The 19,933-nt window shown below is 37.9% G+C and overlaps 3 protein-coding genes across 3 annotated transcripts in view; all 3 read right to left on the bottom strand.

The window, feature by feature from the left end:
* Positions 1-2,453: 2,453 nt before the first annotated feature.
* On the bottom strand, positions 2,454-11,950 carry LOC116300027 (cyclin-dependent kinase 20). The gene is made up of 12 exons (XM_089027503.1): positions 11,731-11,950; positions 10,167-10,240; positions 9,893-9,932; positions 9,318-9,431; positions 7,192-7,266; positions 6,645-6,766; positions 6,252-6,314; positions 5,525-5,576; positions 5,106-5,177; positions 4,288-4,380; positions 3,836-3,898; positions 2,454-3,086 (listed from the first exon to the last, which is right to left on the bottom strand). The coding sequence occupies exons 1-12, from the start codon at positions 11,821-11,823 to the stop codon at positions 2,883-2,885; spliced, it is 1,065 nt and encodes a 354-aa protein (XP_088883629.1). The 5' UTR covers positions 11,824-11,950; the 3' UTR covers positions 2,454-2,882.
* Positions 11,951-13,258: 1,308 nt separating this feature from the next.
* LOC116300013 (sulfide:quinone oxidoreductase, mitochondrial) lies at positions 13,259-19,276 on the bottom strand. Its single transcript, XM_031708772.2, has 9 exons — positions 19,038-19,276; positions 17,951-18,121; positions 17,704-17,757; positions 16,959-17,153; positions 16,078-16,299; positions 15,198-15,449; positions 14,545-14,655; positions 14,145-14,212; positions 13,259-13,730 (listed from the first exon to the last, which is right to left on the bottom strand). The coding sequence occupies exons 1-9, from the start codon at positions 19,224-19,226 to the stop codon at positions 13,670-13,672; spliced, it is 1,323 nt and encodes a 440-aa protein (XP_031564632.2). The 5' UTR covers positions 19,227-19,276; the 3' UTR covers positions 13,259-13,669.
* Positions 19,277-19,898: 622 nt separating this feature from the next.
* Positions 19,899-19,933, bottom strand: part of LOC116300014 (sulfide:quinone oxidoreductase, mitochondrial) — a 6,279-nt gene continuing 6,244 nt past the window's right edge. Inside the window, exon 9 of the mRNA XM_031708773.2 lies at positions 19,899-19,933. This exon is cut by the window's right edge and continues 635 nt beyond it. The gene's annotated coding sequence lies outside the window, so the exon portion shown is untranslated.

Below are 19,933 nucleotides of genomic sequence, written 5' to 3'. Positions count from 1 at the left end.
TTGGCTTTGACCAAAACATATAATTTTTCCAATTAGTTTCAATTGGGTGTTTGTACTAGATGTGAAAATTGACACTCCCTCATGGCATGGTGTCATGTCAAGGCGCAGCTAGTGAAACCGGACCTATAAAGTGGCTATGACCCCTAACTCAATGTTTTCAGCATTGATTCTACATGAAGTTAAAAGTTAGATAGTAAAATATTTTTATATGATTTGAGTGACGCATCTTGGAGATATCAAGGTTTATACTTCCAGTATGCTGATGAGTGTAATGTCATAGTAGGCATTATTAAATATACGAAAATTACTGGGGTAGTAAAATATCCTGTTTAAAACATGATTATCTTACTCAGGGTTTATAGAAAGGTTATTGCAAATTTGTTTCCTCATTGTAATAATCAGTGTTTTGATTTTAAAATGATGACAAATATACCCAATATACCAAAATGCCTCCTATGACATCACATCTTCCGTAATGGAGAAGGTCCTTTCACTAGATGTGAACTTCATCACACCATGACTATTTCACATCCAGTGAAAGGACCTCTTCCGTAATTGAGAAGGTCCTTTTCCGTAATAGAATGTCCTTTCACTGAATGTGAACTTCATTATACCATGACTATTTCACATCCAGTGAAAGGACCTTTTCCGTAATTGAGAAGGTCCTTTCACTGGATGTGAACTTATTAGGCCATGACTATTTCGCATCCAGTGAAAGGACCTTTTCCGTAATAGAATGTCCTTTTACTGGATGTGAACTTCATTAGGCCACGACTATTTCAAATCCAGTGAAAGGATCTTTTCCGTAATAGAATGTCCTTTTACTGGATGTGAACTTCATTAGGCCATGACGAACTTCATTAGGCCATGACTATTTCACATCCAGTGAAAGGACCTCTTCTGTAATGGAGAAGGTCCTTTCACTGGATGTGAACTTCATTAGACCATGACTATTGCACATCCAGTGAAAGGGCCTTTTCCGTAATAGAATGTCCTTTCACTGGATGTGAACTTCATTAGACCATGACTATTTCGTATCCAGTGAAAGGACCTTTTCCGGCTGCGGGAGAGAGTAAAATCATCGCCCATCTGAGAACAAAAATGATAATACGTGGTGAAAAAATGCAGATTACCTGGCGATCGAGTTCAGCCAGTTATCAAAATTGGAATTTTTTTTATTTAAGTTATTCGGGTTAAAAACTGGATCGGAAAATTGTTCAATATCTTTTCCTTTTTCCCCCCTTTTTTGGTAATAAATACAGACACATCAATGAAGTTCATAGCTCGACGCAATATGATAATTTGTACAAAAATTTAAGTTAAAGTTTCATTTTTATCATTGCTATTGTTTTGATTAGTTTGGGACCATACCTCCAGACCAGGTGCTGAAGCGCAGTATGGCAGCGCGAAGCATTTACGGCTATGCCGGAGATTTCGGCCCCGACACCGCTATCCAGTGACTGATCAGAAAGCTCGGCCGAAGCCTAAGGGAGAGGTTAGTCGGCCCCTAGACCGTAAAAGATTGATCCCTTGCTATGACCAATGCTTTTGCATTTTTGCCCTTATGCGCCTTATATCTCCTCGTTGCGTTGGTCAATGTGGGACTACTTCATGAAGACTAATATCTAACTGACATGCGCAATAGATAATGGTCATCATCCCAGACTCTTCTCATGGAGTGTAAGCAACTGCACTTTATCCTTCAGATTAAAATCTAAAAAAGAAAACTATGTCGTTCAGCTGTGACTATATTACAATTTGTAGCTCGCTACTTGGTCTCAGATTTCAGATTCCACCGACGTCATTAGCCGTTCCAAAGTTTAGGAAAAAACTGCGTGGACGTTTGCATGACGGCGTCATTGACCCCTACTACCAGACTCCTTTGCATACTTTCTTTTGTTCAGTCAATTAGCAGCAATTGTCTTACTACACTCGTGAAGCTGGATACAAAATTAAATAAAAAAAGAAAATTCGCGAAGCATTTTGTGAGTCAAATGACGCCATCATGCAAACGTCCTATAAGCCTTTTCATAGTTTAAGAATCGATTCCACTGCGCATGTGATTTTATCCCGAATTTCTCACCTTCTTTTGACTAAACCTTCTTTTGTTCTTAATTAAACAAAAGAAGATGAGAAATTCGGGATAAAATCGCATGCGCAGTGGAATCGATTCTTAAACTATGAAAAGGCTTATTGTGGGGCTATAGGTTGTTATCAATAGACGTCACTTCCGGTAATAGCTCTTTTTTGATGGCTTGTAGAATCCTGGAGGTTGTTTTGATCTCTTGTTTTCTGGTTTGATGTCGTGAAAATAGTCAAATACAATAGTTTGAGGACTTATTCTGATATGTTTTGACTTAGCATCCGCTAGTTGCCCCCTAGTCAACCGCTTGTTTGCCCCCCAGTCAACTCCAAAAAGTCACGTGATTGATAGTAAGCAATTACACGAGAAATATTTCCAATATGGCGTCTATTTCGTCCCTAAAACATTACTACAATGCACTGCAAAGCAAACCCGACCCAGTTTTTCCCTCGGCTTATAGAGATAGTCATTACAGGGTCTCTGAGGGGGTGGGGTGGGCTTCCAAGAGGGTTTACTGGTACCCTCCACAATAATAATAGAGACTTTTAGCACGACGTTCTTGCTAGGTACCGCAAACCTCGAACTGCAGTTCGACGTCAGGCGTTTTCCGTCATAACAAAATTGTTGCTGGAAGAGTCGCCATATTGAACTTTGTTGATGCTGAGCGTTTCTCCGTGTTTGCGGGCGTTTCTGGGCCTGATTCCTAGAGGTCAGCGGTAAACCTGATGTAAGGGTCACTAATAAATATAACTGGGTTCCCATTTTGGACCATTGTTTTGCTCCTAAATGAATTAAAATTTCAAATTCGTTTTAACGAAGAGAGCAGTTTCCTGTGATATAGTCTGTCTGGGTTGATCAGCGTCTTCTCTAGTTTAGCATCAATATCGAACCCTCGACTATGGGAACATCGTACTGAAGCCATCTTGCTGTTTCTTGCTGGAATAGGTAGCTCGGAGTGGTGGGCTGGTAACGGTTCCGTGAAGAAGTAGGGATGGATTAGAGCCTGTTCAGATCAGAGGCAGTAAAATTATTCTTTTGGATTGAAAAAGATTTCCCATGACTGGAAGCACTCATTCATGTAAGAAACTTTCTCTTCGTTTCTCTTTTTTTTCTCATTCATCTCATCTGTTTGTTTCTTCAAATCCCTCTTATCCTTTCCTTTCCTTCTTCTACCTTCCATTTTCTTCTTCCCCCGGCCACCTTTCATTCATTTTCTATTTATTCATCCCATTCTCTTCTCTTCGTTTTCTACTCTCCATTGAATTTTCTCGTTTTCCCTTCCTTTCTGCCACTTCCCTTCTATTCATTCCATTCTCTCTCCTTTCTTCACTAATTTCCACACTATTCTCTAATCTCTCTTTCCTTCTGCCACTTCCCTTCTATTCATTCCATTCTCTTCCCTTTCTTCACTACTCTCCACACTATTCTCTGTTCTTTCTGCCACTTCCCTTCTATTCATCCCATTCCCTTCCCTTTCTTTACTACTCTCCACACTATTCTTTGTTCTCCCTTTCCTTTCCTTCTCTCCTCTCAGTATTCCATTATTTTATTTTATTTTCAACCATTCACTACTCTCTATTCGATTCTTCTTCACTTCCCATTCCTCTCCTTCCCTTCCCTTTCCTTCCCTTTCCTTCCCTTTCCTTTCCTTCCCTTTCCTTCCCTTCCCTTTCCTTTCCTTTCCTTCCCTTCCCTTTCCTTCTCTACCTATTGCCAATCAATCTACAGTAACTACGATCCAACTCCATTTACCTCAGAGGCAGGGATTCTTGATTTTGAAGGATAAACCAGAAACTTTTTCAGCAAATCAACAGCCTAAAAGCAAAGAAAAACAAGTATTCAAGAAACAAAATAGATCTCTTTAGCTCAAGAGACCACGTGTCATTTTCTTGGGAATAAGATTCTTTGCTTGAGCCGTATCTATAGGTATGTGTCTTGTTGTGTGCAACCGTTAAACAAAGGAATGATACTCTAGGGAATGACACATGGTCTGAAATGGGAAAACATTGTGCCCAAGCTAGGGGCAGGTTTATAGGAAAATATAGCAGACTAATGTGTGTAAGACTAAAAGTGAAGTGGGGCTAGGCCTTTAGTGGGTAGTAGCAAAGAGGGGGTTTTATATCCCCCCAGCCCCTCCCTCTCTGCCATCTGTGGTCTAGTCCTGCCTTTGATCAGTATGAAGTGTATCAAGATCTTCAACTCACCTCTAATGAAGCATCTGGTACAATCTTTTCCAAGGGGATAGGAGGCATGTCTGGGAATGTGATCTTGTTGTAGTCAGGCAACTCTGTCATTCCCTGACCAACGGTGAAAATAATGAAAACCAGAATGTAAAGGAAGGAAGGATGGAAGGAAGGAAGGAAGGAAGGAAGGAAGGAAGGAAGGAAGGAAGGAAGGAAGGAAGGAAGGAAGGAAGCTAGGAAGGAAGGGAGGGAGGAAGGGAAGGAGGGAGGAAAGAAGGAACGAAGGAAGGAAGGAAGGAGGGAGAGAGGGAGGGAGGGAGGGAGGAAGGAAGGAAGGAAGGAAGGAAGAAAGGAAGGGAGGGAGGAAGGGAGGGAGGAAGGGAGGGAGGAAGGAAGATCTCTAGACAGTGAGTTAAGTTACTTGTGGTGTTAAAGAATTTACTAAAGGTTGGTTTTCACTTGAGTAGTAATCGGAATCAGAGTTGGAGTCATAAGGAGTTAATGCAAGAGAAAATCAATCGTTTTAAGCAGAATTGGCAGCAGAAGCCTCGATTTGATGATAAGTGCTTTTCATATCCTGGGCAAGAGTATTCCTATATTGTAGTTTTCACTTGTCATAAGGATCTGAGTTGGAAATTGGAATCAGAAGAAAATCGAAACATTCTGACCCTTCTGATTCCAATTCAAACGCACTAGATGACTATGATTCTGATTCCATTTTCTGGTTTTCACATCATCATAAGCTGCATATGACTCTGATTACAACTCCGACTCTGAGTCATGACACAAGTGAAAACCAGCCTTAACTAAAGACTGTATTGCTTAGTAAGTTGACTTACAGGCCAAATTTCCTCGTTTGGTGTACCTAATGTCCTAAGTACACAGCACAGCTGTTCAATGTCATTCTCACCCTGTAAAAACATGGAAACGTTTTGGGGGAAAATTCAACTAAAATAATTGAGAAAAAGACCATTGTACTACCCAAGTTACGATCTAATAATCTAACATTTAAAAATCATCAATTTTGGTTAAATAATTTCTGCTATATTGACCATTACTGGATTAAGAGTTGTAACTGTTACTGGCAGTGGAAGCAAAAACAAAAAAAAACAAAACAAAAAAAACAAAAAAAAACGTCTTGAATTATAGCTAATTGTCTGGGTTGTATAAGAATTATAAGCTGAAATGAAAAACAACAGGGGAGCAAATTAAGATAATAAAAGGAAACGAAAAGATGCAAAGCTAATGCATTACTCACCGGAAATAATGGAGAATTATTCAACAGCTCTCCAAAAATACAACCAACAGCCCTGAAACAAAGCAAAGAGAAGTGAAGATTGAATGTTGAGATATTCTACATAATGAATATTGAGATCTGTCAATGGTTACTCTTTTAGCTAAGGTATATTTTTTCCCCATTTCAGACCATGTGTCATTCCCTTGAGTATCATTTCTTTCTTTACTAGGAATGCTTTTCAGCTATGTTGCAATGTTTTCCCATTTCAGACCATGTGTCATTCCCTTGAGTATTATTTCTTTCTTTACATAAGGAATGCTTTTCAGCTGCGGTGCAATGTTTTCCCATTTCAGACCATGTGTCATTCCTTTGAGTATCATTTCTTTCTTTACTAGGAATGTTTTCAGCTATGGTACAATGTTTTCCCATTTCAGACCATGTGTCATTCCTTTGAGTATTATTTCTTTCTTTACTAGGAATGTTTTCAGCTATGGTACAATGTTTTCCCATTTCAGACCATGTGTCACTCCCTTGAGCATTATTTCTTTCTTTACTAGGAATGTTTTCAGCTATGGTACAATGTTTTCCCATTTCAGACCATGTGTCATTCCTTTGAGTATTATTTCTTTCTTTACTAGGAATGAGTAATTCTCTTGAAATTAAGCAGCACATTAAATACACATACTTGTGTAACAGCTCTCCTCCCCTCTCCCTTCCCAAAAAGTCTTTTATCTTCATTTTGCCTTACCATAGATCAACTCCTTCATCATATTTCCTTGCACCGTATAGAAGTTCAGGTGCTCTGTACCACCTAGATAAAAGAAAAAGTTTTTAGTAATTTATCTAACTATAATTGTACAAGGTAGAGAACATTCCCTTCCTCCCGTCTTTTCTCTTCCTCCTTTCTTTCCTTCCATCTTTTCTTTCTCCCAGCTTCCTTTCTCCTTCTGTTTCTTTCTTCCTTTCTTCCTTCCTTCCTTCCTTCCTTCCTTCAGTTCCTTCCTTCCTTCAGTTCCTTCCTTCTTTCCTTCCTCCCTTCCTTCCTTTCTTCTTCCCTTCCTCCCTCCCTCCCTTCCTTCCTTCCTTCCTTCCTTCCTTTCTGCCAGCTTGCTTGCTTTATTTCTTTCTTGATTTACAATACCTTGTTGCAACCTGGTGACTGTACAATCTGTCTCCTTCATTAGAAAACACTCGTGCCAAACCAAAGTCAGCTATCTTTAAGTGACCAGTTGAACTGATCAGGAGATTTGCAGGCTTCAAGTCCTGGAAAATTGAAGTGCAATAATTTATTTAACAGACAGCAACAGCCATGGAGTTAATTGGACTATAGCAAGAGCAGATCCAGCCAAAATTTTAGGGGGGGGGGCGGGCTAATTGAGTTTAGGGGGAGGGGGGCTAGATTAGTTTCTTCAGCCAACACAACAAAAAACAATATAAAAAAGCATCGCTTTTTTTCTGCTGAAGGGGGGTTTCAGCCCCCCTTTGCCCCCCCCCCTAGATCCGCCCTTGTACAGTAAGCAGTAAGTTATTAATTAAAGTGGTGGGTAGGGTGGTGAAAATGCAGAAGGGTCATTATTTTTTAAGCAAACTCAAGTGTCAAACGACAACAAAAATTTGTTCAAGCTTAACTTGAAGCTGGGTCAAGATGAAGAATTAATCATCAGTATAGTATTATTTAAAAGTCTTACCCTGTGCATAATACCCTTGTTGTGGCAGTATGTAACGCCCTTCAGAAGCATCAGCAAATAACTCTTGATCTGTGCCTGCATATAAATCAAAAAACTAGCATTATAGGGATTAGGAGCAGACATTAAAGTGCTCATGAGCCTTATACACAATATTTTCAGAATTGATTCTTTAAATAGTGAATAGTTGATTGTGAAAATAATTCGTCATTTGAATGTCGGGTGTTTGAGATACGAAGGTTTATATTTCCAATATGTTAATGACTATGATGTAACATAAGGGATTTGAGTTATTTTGTGGCAACTTTTTATATTGAATGCTAGACATTTTTTGAAAATAAATTTGTAAGAACCTTTACATGAGTCACGAGTAAAAGGGTGATGCTTTTAAAATACTGTATAATTTCCAGAACGAGTGCAGTGTTGTATATTAAATGATCCCTTATGTTACGTCATAGTCATTAACATATTGGGAATATGAACCTTCATATCTTAAAGACCCGACATTCAAATGACCAATTATTTTCACAATCAACTATTCACTATTTAAAGAATCAATTCTGAAAATATTGTGTAAAGGCTTATAAGCACTTTAAAGCATTCAACTTATTGAGTGGGAATGATGATAAATGAGAGTAAATGCTCTCTAATTTGGAGGATAAATAATATTCTGAGGACTTCAAAAACTGAACAAGGGCATTGGCCAAGTCCCATTTACACAGTCAACTCAAAATCTCAAGATATCACTTTTTTTTCATAACTGGAAAGCATTATTTAATATATTTATATTCATTTATCTATTGTTTATTATTTGGATTTTGGATCTCACTTAATTTTTGTTCACTACTTCTGCAATTAATTTTTTTTTGAAAATCGGAATCATGTAGACTGAAAGATTGGATTGTACACCAGTTGACTGAATCTTGAATCTCAAAAAAAAATTATTATTATTCACTGATCAGAATTTTCAGCTTTTGAATGGGTATATATAATCTTAACATATAGCAACACATACCCAACATTTAAAATTGGATTTACTGTATGCTTCTAAATTCTGAATTTTAGATAATTTTAGAGATTTTCTATGTTGGAAAGTTTTTAGGGACCATGAAGAAATGGACTGGACTGGACTGATCTTGGATCTCAAAAATAGTTTTTGTTGAATTTTCAGCTTTTGAAAGGGTATGGATAACCTTAACATATAGCAAAGGCATTCCTAACCTATAAATTTTGATTTGTCTTTCTAAATTGGGAATTTTGAGAGGTTTTTAATTTTGGAAAATTTGGAACCGAGCATAGCTGGACTGGACTGGACTTCGGTTTACTGGATCGTCCGGATCAAAAAACGTTTTTTCACTCCGAACTTGCAGTTATTATTCAATGATTATTCTGTTATTCAAAACTAGTAATGTTATGCTAAAATTTTGAAAAATTAAAGATTATAATTTTTTCCCCATAATTTGGAACTTAGTCAGACATATTAGATAATATTTATTCCGAGACTCTTGCTATGTACCCCAAACCTTAAAACTGCATTTCAATGTCGGGTTTTTCCCGTCAAATTTTCTACATTTAGCAAGGCATTAGAAGGAAGTTGTTGCTGGAAGAGCCACCATATTGAATTTCATCGATGCTGAGTGTTTCTCTGTGTTTGCAGCATGTCTCTGGGCCTATAATCCCTGGGGGGGGGGGGGGGGTGTTACTCCGCCAGAATTTGGGTAGGGGTGTTCCGCTGGGATTCTGAAAAGGGTACCCTGTTTATGACAAAAAACCCAAATTTGTAGACCCTGTTCATGACAAAAGATATAATCAATAATTGCACTGAGTTCCCGTTTCAATTATCATGTCATCTCTTGCATCGTTTTTTTAAAGACCATAATAACCAGTTTAGGTCAATACGAAAGTAGAAACCCTGAATATGTCGGGAAACTCAGGAAGAACTTGGAACTTAAGTGAAATTGCATACTCTGTTAATGAAAAGAAGCTCGAAAAACCATACCCTGTTCAGCGGATCATCCCCGTATAGTCCATTTATGGGAGTACCCTCCCCCCTCCCCGGGCTATAATCCCTAGCGGTTAGCGGTAAACCTGATGCTAAGGTCACTATTAATATTGGTAGTTTCACTAACCTCAGTCAGAGGTCTTGCAGAGTTCCTTAGTACTTCAGATAGGTCTGACCACATGTACTCAAAGACAAGAACAAAGCCTGTACCATGAGGGAATACATCTATCAGTTTGACAACCTGTGGAAAACAATGTACAATTGAGGAATTGAGGTGGTGTACATATATAGCTGTTCCATTGCCTCTCATCTATGTTCTCAGGTTTGATCCCCTTCACTTAGCATCGCCAGTGAATACATTTTCTTAGTCTCTCCGTTTTTCTCCAAGTTCTTCAGTTTTCCTCCCTTCCCAAAACCTAACCAGCTAAATTTCAATTCAATCTGTGAGTTAGCCATGCCCTGAAATGTTGTTACAGGGTTCAATCTGCAATTTAGCAATGCCCTGACTTAGATCATGCAGCCCAGAGGTTGTTTTAGGGCTGGCAATCTGTGAGTTAGCAATGCCCTGACTTAGATCAGCCCAAAGGTTGTTTTAGGGCTGGCAATCTGTGAGTGAGCCATGCCCTGACTTAAATCAGCCCAGAGGTTGTGAACCCAAACAAAATGAGGTAGGATTAATTTTAAATTTCACATTTTACTCACATAAGGATTTTCTTCATTTTCTTGGAGAGACTTAATTTCTCTATTATACATAAAGAAAAAATAATGACTGCTGTATCAAAAACTAGTTAATATTATTAAATATTCATGAATAGTTCGACTTACACCTTTGGAGTGAGCATATGTGACATGCAGTGAAGATATATTTAGCGCAATAAACTCAGCAACCCCTTGATTGTTTTTTAAATGTGATAAAATAACTCCTGATCATAATAAATACGAATAACGCACACCATGGAAATATCATTATTTTTACCTGAGGGCTGTATTTGGGATGCCGTCTTCTAACCTTCTAAGAGGTACTTTCTTCAGAGCGACCACTTCTCCACTCTGGACATATATAAAATAATAAAATAATTACAGAACAATAACCATATTCTGTAAGATAAAAAACCAAGGGCGGATCCAGGGGGAGGGTCGGGGGGGTCGCGACCCCCCTGTCATTCCTGAGGTCAAATGAGCTTCCTGTGGTAAAAATGCGACTGGGATTCCTTTGCCCACAAAATTTACCCCTGAGACCCCCCCTTCAAAAAACCCTGGATCCGCCCTTGAAAACTAATTAAAAATAATAATAAATAAATCTTACTACTTTTTTGTTTCATCCACAATTTTTATTTTCATATTCCTGCTTTGAGCTTTCAGGTTACAAACCCATCGTCAGGGAAAAACTGATTGAAATTACATTCAAAATTGCGAGACAACAACAATCACATGCGCACGGAAAATACTCACATCCCTTTTACGTTATTCTGAAAGGCAGGGTTTAAAATAATAGCCAGTCATTATGATAAAGTTTCGCTAGAATTGGAGCTTATTCTGTCAAATCTTGGCCTTGTTGGTAATTTATAACAGTAACATTGAGCCAGAAATGAGGTACAGTATGAACTAGTGAAAATTTATTTGACTTATGATCATAACAGTGACAGACCAGCTGATATTTTAAGCCCTTAAGGGTAAAACATTCCACCCAGTTTTGAGAAGCATATATTTCTCTATATTAACATATATATTTTTTAAATACTTGCAAAATTTACAATTTTACATCAATACCTTTTTCTCCCCTCAAAAATCAGTAACCCCCCTGTTTGCACTACCCCCCTCCCCCCACACCTCAAAATGATGACCAATTAATCCCTAATTATTGTGCTCATCTGAGTTCCTTGAGAGCACAACAGTTTTCCAGATTTTTAACAGTCAATCATTACTAGTGGGGAAAGCTATGTAGCGCCTATTCCTAAGTTGTCATGGCAACGATATATGCAACATCTTCAAGATCAAGTCAGTAGTCTTCAAATTTATCCCGTTTTGTTCAGCACTATGAATTCTACCTCGAGTTTTGACAAAAAGATGGAATTTAGAGTCATTATTGACATAAAATAATGTCTCTCCTTTTACAAATTTCTTCATAACATTTTTTCTCGATTCAAATTGCATTCAATTTTGTGTAAATATATACACTTTCAGCTGTGTTTACAACCTTATTTTGCGATATAAATAGCTACAACATCCTCTCAAAATATTCTCGATATACTCTTTTGCTCTTTGTTTTGAGGAATAGGACTAAATTCCTCCAAGCTTAGGCTTAAAATTGACGAAATTTATGCTTATACAAACCAAACATATAGAGCACAATTTTCACCTTTCTGCAACACAGACAACTCCAAAGGTTTACATAGTTGCTCGTATTTTGGCTTCCACTACGTCTAGTTTACATCAAATATTGTCCCTGTATTTTTTTCCCTAAATATAAAGGCTAAACTCCAAGCCTTTTGGAAGTTTTGAAGGTCGAAAAACATCAGAAATAAATATGTTAAACCAACCTCAAGGTGTTTTGCCTTGAATACGATGCCATGAGCCCCTTCTCCAATCCTTCCCAGTATAGTATACTGTCCGTACTGTTCAGTACTACCCATAGTTACAGTTATTCAATGAACGGATAAAGGTTGGTGTTTAAAGATATGGATTTTTTGGACTTCATTGAACAAAATATTGAACAGAATATAAAGTACTGTGGACTCATGAGATGGCAGCGGGTACCGCCTAAACTCAGGCAGATACTTCATGTACTCTTTGATGTTATGGTTTTAGTTGATAGAGTGGGCCGTTGCCATGACAGCGTCATTTTTTTTACCACTACCAAACTGCTTTGCGAATTTTCTTTCAAATTCATATTCACACCTCTTCACATTGCTTCACATTTCCGAGGTCTCAGTTCTGATTGTCAGACTCGACATCAGTAGAGATTTCTGGGACTCTCCCTGATTGGGGCATTTTTCTCTCCCTCAACTGATGTATGCATAATTCAAATGTTCAGCCATATGCACTGTCTTTGTTTAGCTCAGAGGTTTTTTCAGGGTAGCAACAAAATGTTTTTTGTATGAGAGTAGATGAGATAAGGCATTATAAGAGGTTGAGGAAAGTGAAAGGAAAGAAATGAGAAACTAGACGCATAACTGTGTGAACTCGGGCTTCATAGCAGAAAATCGAAAGAATTCTTTGCGAACATTGTCACCCTTTTAGATGGTGCAAAGTCTGTGCATAATCAGGTGTCCTAATAATGCTGAGGGTGTGAGACTCCATATTATTCATTACTTGAAACAGCGACGAGTCCTTCCCCATATCCGCCATTACTCAAGCATTATGCTTATGGCTGATTCTACGCATGTGCATAGACTTTGATTTGACGCATGCGCCTTAGGGCTTTGAGGGCGATTTGTGACTGAAGAAAAAAAATGAAACCCAATTTATACCTCGGGCATTTCTTCGAAAGCCCAAGTAAAAAGATGAATGGGAAAAAAAACACACAATAGGAATGGCTTATCAATTATAAAGGAGAAGACAAAGACATCAATTTTTTTTTTTAACACGATAAATTTATTCATTATTTTCAATTTCTTTGTTTGGTATCACTGAGCTAGTTTTGTAGAAACTTGAGGCATATTTCAGGGTACAAATGTGCTTACAAATACTCCTGAAATAAGTAGAAAACCCATAGTCCACATAGCCACGACCATGCAGCCCATAAATATATGAATGATGCATGATCAAGACATTTCTGGGACTAGGTTATATATAAAAGATGGATTTAGAAAATTCCTTGGAGGAATGCCTACAAATTTAAATGGAAATTCATCCTTTTTCTAGAACAGCTGTTATTAAAAATCACTTTTGGCACTATCTACAACTGTACACCTCATGATAGAAAGACATGATGCTATAAACACTGACATTTCTGGGAGGTAAAGATCAGATGAATTTTTAGAAAATTTCTTGGAGGAATACCTACAAATTTAGATGGAACATTCATCTTTTTTCTACCCTTTTTAGAACAGCTGTTATTTAAATCACTTTTGGCACTATCTACAACTGTACACCTCATGGTAGAAAGACATGATGCTATAATCACTGACATTTCTGGCAGATAAAGATTGGATGAATTTTTAGAAAATTTCTTGGAGGAATACCTACAAATTTAGATGGAACGTTCATCTTTTTTCTACAACTCTTTTTAGTACAGCTGTTATTTAAATACCTTTTGGCACTATCTACAACTGTATCTAAAACTGCATGTATGCAGACGTACCTGAGTCATGGTATCACATTTGATCATATTAATTAATATGTTAATTTTTGCTTTATAAATATTAAACATTATTAAACACTATGGTAGAAAGACATGATGCTAATCACTGACATATTTCTGGGAGTTAAAATTCAGATGAATTATTAGAAAATTCCTTGGAGTGATAGAAATGGATCTTATTTCTTTAGCCCCAGGTGCAGCGCTCTTCTCACAGTACCAACACCAGGCCACAAGCCCCTGTGGTAAAAATGCATTAGATAAAAATATAAGGTTTAATATGGATTGGTTTTGGGGGATACTTTAACACATAGATAGTTATAGCCGATCTTTTGAAAAATATACTAAATTTTTTTGACTCCAGAACACACTGCGAGTCTTCGTCAGGTTTGTAAATTAGGTTCAAGTTTCGCTATGATAACCACTCAACATTATAATTCATGGTCTAAAATAGTGTTCAACAATGGGACGTACACTCTAGGGAACAAAAGAATGCAGTATAATAGTGAAACTTGAAAGGTTCAATTTATTCAGCTTTCGACAGGGAGATGGAGGAGAGAATACATAGATGGGATACGAAAAGGAAAAGAGCTTTGTCCAATTCCTGAAATACATAATATATATTTCAAGGTATTTTTATTTCTGCAAACTTACTTGACAAGACCATTCCAGTAGACTTCAGGTAAGATGTCTTTCTTCATGTAGTACATTGATGTTCTTTCCTAAAAATAAGAATTATCAATTATTAAAACTAATTAGCCTTGTTTGCTATGCTTGATCAGCCCAGAGGTTGTTTGAGGGTTTCATCTGTGAGTTAGCCATGCCCTGACTAAGATCAGCCCAGAGGTTGTTTGAGGGTTTCATCTGTGAGTTAGCCATGCCCTAACTTAGATCAGCCAACTGCTTCACAGTGTAGAAAACTTCCTTGTGGCACATTATTTTTGCAAAAGATTGCAGCTCAGATCAGGGTTAGACAACTTGAATTTAGTACCAAGAGGGTCGCCTAAACTTACAGAATGATTTGTACATTAGTATTTCCACAGAAATCATTTACCTTGCCCTGGTCAAATGGGAAAGTTTCCAAGGGATTGCCTTCAAAGTCAAACTCTGCTAAGATGAGCTTTCCATGTCCTGTCACAAGGGGACAAGATGTGTAGCCATCATACTGAAAGTATTTAAGAATGAGTTAATCATATGATGATGATTCTAAAGACAAAATTTATCTTATGAAACAAAGAACAAATGATGATAACAATATGATGATGATATGGCGATGAAGATATATTATTGATGATGACAATGATGTTGGTGATGAAGATTAATGGTATATGATGTTCACAGTATGATGTTGATGGTTGATGCTGGGTGATTCAAGATGATGACAATGATTGATAATGACTGATGAAGACTGATGAATAATATATATGATGACTGATGACCTGACTGTTGACGATGAGTGTTGATGACTGATGATGACTGATGATGGTGATGATGGATGGTGATGATGATACAATGATGATTACTGATGACCTGACTGTTGACGATAACTGTTGATGATGACTGAGGATGGTGATGTTTGATGGTGATGATGATACACTGATGATGACTGATAATGATGAATGATAATAACAATTGATGATGATGATGAATGATTACTGATGATTATGGCAACAGACATCGGCTCCACTACCAACAGTATTACCATACCTCAGCCGTCAATGGTTTTCCCTCCATTGACAACAACAAGTTTGTGTTCAAGACTCCTGATTGGCCAGCCACCGCAGCAGCAGTCTTCCCATTTGGCGAATTGGTGCAATCACCGATACCAAAGATGTTTTTGTATGTTTTATGTTGCATTGTTAATTTGTTTACATCGACAAATCCATTGGCATCTGATATGGGGCTACCCCTTAGACATGGAGGAGGGCTCATGGGTGGGGTCACATGGAGGAAGTCATACTGAAAAGAAACGCAAAGAGGTATATCATTTCATGCTAATTTCATCAATTGAAACCACAATGCACCATTTGATCCAAAGGTAGTTGCCACAAGTATAGGTAGAATGTTATATGCATTGCTAGTCCGTAAAGTAGCTGGTAAGATTGAGAGTTGTTTTTTCTAACTGTAGCTGCCATGTCCCTTCCACCCCCCCCCCCCCCCCCCCCCCAACCAACATTTTCCTGTTGTCATGACTTGTATTGTATTGACTACTTTGATTTCACAGTTTCGGAATTTCAAACGTCTTTACCTTTATATTCAAGTTGTGCTTGTCTTGCCTATCGATGAAACTTACAATTATGGGTGTGTCAGCATACTAATGTATGCATGCATGGTAGCGACATGCATTTTTGAAGCACTGCCACAGTTCGGTGGGATTCATAGTATGTTATTTAAATTTGATAGGATTACAAATCTAATTATGCACATGTTAATGTTCCCAAAGGGGAAAGGAAAACGGATTAATTGAATCTAAAGAATGCTACTAACACATACATGCACGCATGAGTAATCTCAACAAGACCTTTTCCTGCGCAATGATTGGCTGCTTTTTGATGGGCTGTCAAAACTAGATCACCTGGTACAGTACCTTGTAGGTTTCATATTTCTTTTCATTTGGATTTGCTGCATCCAACACCTCAAACACTACCTCCTTCGTGTCTGCATTCACTTCAACAAGGTTACGAAAGAAGTTTACTTTAATGTCTCTTTCATTGATAATCTTGGTCAAAGCATCGGCATATTTTTTAACGCCAAATATCTTTCCAAGAGCAGTGTTAAATATCACATTACTCCTGTGGCGTACACCTTGCTGCAGAGTAAAAAAAAGTTAAAATTTATTTGATTCATTCAATTGATTGACACCAAGCAACTGGTGATACTTGCTGCAGGTTGATAGCACAAATATGACAAGCATCCATGTTGAAACTTTAGCTTGGCTCTCGCCAACGCCACCCTAGTTTAAGAGTTGTTTGTTGGCTCTTTCCTGTGCTTTGAGGGTTGTTCCTCCCGGTTCTCTGGTATTTTCCCCCTTCACAAAAATCATGCATCTTCTAAATTCTAATTCAATCTATCAGTTGTCTTATCAAATGGATTGCAAAACCTGTTAGATATTAAGCTGTCCACCCAGGAGTGGTAAATGCATTACAATAGAATAGAATGGAATGGAATGGAATGGAATGGAATAGAATAATATCCTTGCTTTCAAGCACTTGAAGACAAAAAAGGTAAACTCAGTGAATTTGTATGAGAATTCAGGAACAATGTCCAAACTTTTTGGTGACCCTAACACAGTCAATCCAACAAAGTGTTTACGACGTGATGGCTATAGCTGAAAAGGTGAATTAAGATCACATTTCCAAACCTCGTTCTTCGTTTTATCCCCATGTTGAATTATCAATGAGTTTGTGAAATTCAGTTAAAAGTTTGCAAGCAAAACATATAAAGAAAGTATCTGTGTGTATATAATACTTTTCTAATCTGTTCTTCTGTGATGTACATGATCTTCTGTGGAGCTCCAAGACACTTGATTGGTGTGTTTGGCAATGTAAAGATGGCATTTCCACCAACAAAGTCCTGAATATTCTTCCAAGTATCTAACACTGTGTCTCGTGAATAGTTTGATCCAACGCCAGGTGTATGGAGAGCCTCTGGTAGACCTTTGACCTGAAAATATAAAGAGTATAAATTATACTACTATTTCCATTCAATGTTTAAGTACATTTATTACTAACAAAAGGAACCCTGAAAAAAATCCTCCAGAGGCTGACACATGGTACCAGGCTGATTTTAAAAGAAGCATTATAGATGGCATGCACTGCAAATGTGCTGCCTTTCGCCAATGCAACCCTGGTTCAAGCCCTGCCAGGCTTAGTGTTGTATGTGAGAAGAGTTGTTTGTTGATATTTATTATCTCCAGTGTTTTGAGGGTTTTTTCTAAGTAAGGGTACTTCTAAATCGCAGATCAAACCCTGAAACAACCTCTGGGCTGATCTAAGTCAGGGCATAGCTAATTATCACAGATAGAACCCTGAAACAACTCCTGGGCTGATCTAATTCACAGCAGGGCTAACTGACAGATTGAACCCTGAAACAACCTCAGGCATGGCTAACTCACAAATTCAAACCCTGAAACAACCTTTGGATGATCAAAACATTTAGCTCACATTTCAAATTGGTAATTTTAAAAGCATTAATTAGAGAACTCATTCCTTACCAAATCAAATCTAAGCTGCAGACCAGTGGCAACAATCAAGTACTCATAAGCAAGCTGAAACATAAGAGTTAGAAAACATCTGATGTTAGTTATTATTGAGAATATGTAGACCGCGTAGCACTTATGAAATACATGAAAATGTAGAAGTATGGATAAGTTATAGTGCTTGGGAACGAGGTTATTCCGGGCGATAATTTAGTATTGATTTTATCCTAATTATTAAATAGATTGTTGATGGTCAACCTACCTCCGTACCATCTTCACAAAGGACTAAGTTCTTATCTGGTTGGAATTCTGCAGCTGCTGTTTTATACCAGCTCGCAAGAGGTGGCATCACGTCACTTGTCAGAGCTGCCGAGTCGCTAAATGGCTTTATTCCTCCCCCTACTAATGTCCATAGTGGTTGATAGTAATGGAACTGCAATAAGTATTTTAAAAATTGGACTTCATACCTGTTCGTAGCATTTGGAATTTCCAAGGGGTGGGGAGGGTCTCAGAAGCAGTAGCATAGTTACAGAAAATATCCATACCTCCCCTCAAGGAGAGGGATTGGAATTTCCAAGGGGTGGGGAGGGTCTGAGGAGGGTATATTATGTAATACCAGAAAATATCCATACCTCCCCCCAAGGAGAGGGATTGGAATTTCCAAGGGGTGGGGAGGGTCTGAGGAGTGTTTATTGTGTAGTTACAGAAAATATCCATACCTCCCACCAAGGAGAGGGATTGGAAATTCCAAGGGATGGGGAGGGTCTGTGGAGGATATATCGTGTAGTTCCAGAAAATATCCACCCCCCCCTCCCCCATGAAGGGGGATTGGAATTTCCAAAGGGTGGGGAGGGTCTGAGGAGGGTATATTCCAGAAAAGCATACAAACTCTATCTCAATCTAAAATCTATTGCAATACAAAAAATTTTTTTTTTCGCCAACCCTCAGTTGAACTTATTAAAAAAGTTTTTAGTTCTAAATAAGCAAATTTACTGTATCTCTATTTCTTCCCGTTTTGTCTTAAAAGAAACAATGTTTAATTAGTTTTCTCAATGTTTACGTTATATTTCACAAAATAAATAAGCTTCAAAATACAAATGAAATGTTAAGATGTAAAACGCAAAATTAAATGCGTACAGATTTTTTTATCTCCAAAAGAAGGACTGAGAAATCGCTGTTATGCAACAGACTATAAGTGCTATCACCTGGAGGTGATTCAATCTGTCCTACTTAGAACTAGATATGCAAAATGCTATTATTATAATCAATATTTCAAGTCAAAACACGTTTTATAATGCATTAGTTACAGAAACATACGCCTAACAAATCTACAGACAGTAAAGTTTTACCTCTGATGGCTCAACAACTGCAGTTTTCCCCTTGCCAAAAGCTCTGCACAAAGATGAAGCGATCGATAGCCCTCCGGCGCCTCCACCAACGACCACAAACTGATACGATAATTTAGCATGATTTACAGCACTTGTGCTTAAAGCACGACTTGTTTTTGCCAACAAAATCAGTTTTTGTCGTCCCAACATCTTGATTATCAATCGATGCTTCTTGATCGAAATGTTCTTTTTCAAAGGTCGCGTGGTTTTCCAACACCCACGTTCATTGGTCGGCATGATTCGGACACGTTTTGGGCCGGTGGGGGTCGATGGTACGGAAGTTGTGATTGGGTGAAGTTGGAGATGCTTCGATCTATGGACGTGATTCTTGTCACACTTCACTTTGAAGACGAATCGAATTGTGCTGAGTAATGCATAGGCCAAGGGGATAGCACCCTTCCAATGATTGTGGGGGGTTTAGTTCAAAACTATAACAAATCAAGTTTTTGAGAACCAGTCCGTTTTCGGAAATTTTTAAGGGGAAGGGAAGTAAGAAAGAAAAGAAGCTGAAGAAAAAGAATGAATGAATAAAATATAAAACTGGATCAACAGATTGAAACTGATTAACTAAAAAATATAAAGAGAGAAAGGAAGGAAGGAAGGAAGGTAGAAAGGTAGAAAGGTAGAAAGGTAGAAAGGTAGAAAGGTAGAAAGGTAGAAAGGTAGAAAGGTAGAAAGGTAGAAAGAAAGGAAGGAAGGAAGGAAGGAAGGGAGGGAGGAAGGAAGGAAGGAAGGAAGCCATGCCCACCCACCCCCACCACTCTTAGCTTAGATTAGCACATATAAACTGTTTCTGGATAGAAAAAAAAAATTACAAGTTCCTTTTCATTTCTTAGCTTTTATTTTTTTCTTAAATT

Source organism: Actinia tenebrosa, unplaced genomic scaffold (genome assembly GCF_029948245.1).
Source record: "Actinia tenebrosa isolate PJP-AT-01 unplaced genomic scaffold, QUT_ActTen_1.0 PGA_scaffold0__85_contigs__length_37466705, whole genome shotgun sequence".
NCBI classification, from domain to species: domain Eukaryota; kingdom Metazoa; phylum Cnidaria; class Anthozoa; order Actiniaria; family Actiniidae; genus Actinia; species Actinia tenebrosa.
Note: the sequence above shows the minus strand (reverse complement) of the source record. Positions and strands in the feature narration are given on the sequence as shown.

What these genes read in the sequence shown, in the direction of transcription:
- LOC116300027 (XM_089027503.1), bottom strand. Translation starts at nt 11,823, where the DNA reads ATGGGTAGTACTGAACAGTACGGACAGTATACTATACTGGGAAGGATT. An exon ending in ACAAGGGTATTATGCACAGG is followed by an intron (nt 6,767 to 7,191) that starts GTAAGACTTTTA and finishes TCAATTTTCCAG; the next exon opens with GACTTGAAGCCTGCAAATCT. An exon ending in GATGAAGGAGTTGATCTATG is followed by an intron (nt 5,577 to 6,251) that starts GTAAGGCAAAAT and finishes GCTTTGTTTCAG; the next exon opens with GGCTGTTGGTTGTATTTTTG.
- LOC116300013 (XM_031708772.2), bottom strand. Translation starts at nt 19,226, where the DNA reads ATGTTGGGACGACAAAAACTGATTTTGTTGGCAAAAACAAGTCGTGCT. An exon ending in TGCAGCTTAGATTTGATTTG is followed by an intron (nt 17,154 to 17,703) that starts GTAAGGAATGAG and finishes TTATATTTTCAG; the next exon opens with GTCAAAGGTCTACCAGAGGC. An exon ending in GAAAACCATTGACGGCTGAG is followed by an intron (nt 14,656 to 15,197) that starts GTATGGTAATAC and finishes AAATACTTTCAG; the next exon opens with TATGATGGCTACACATCTTG.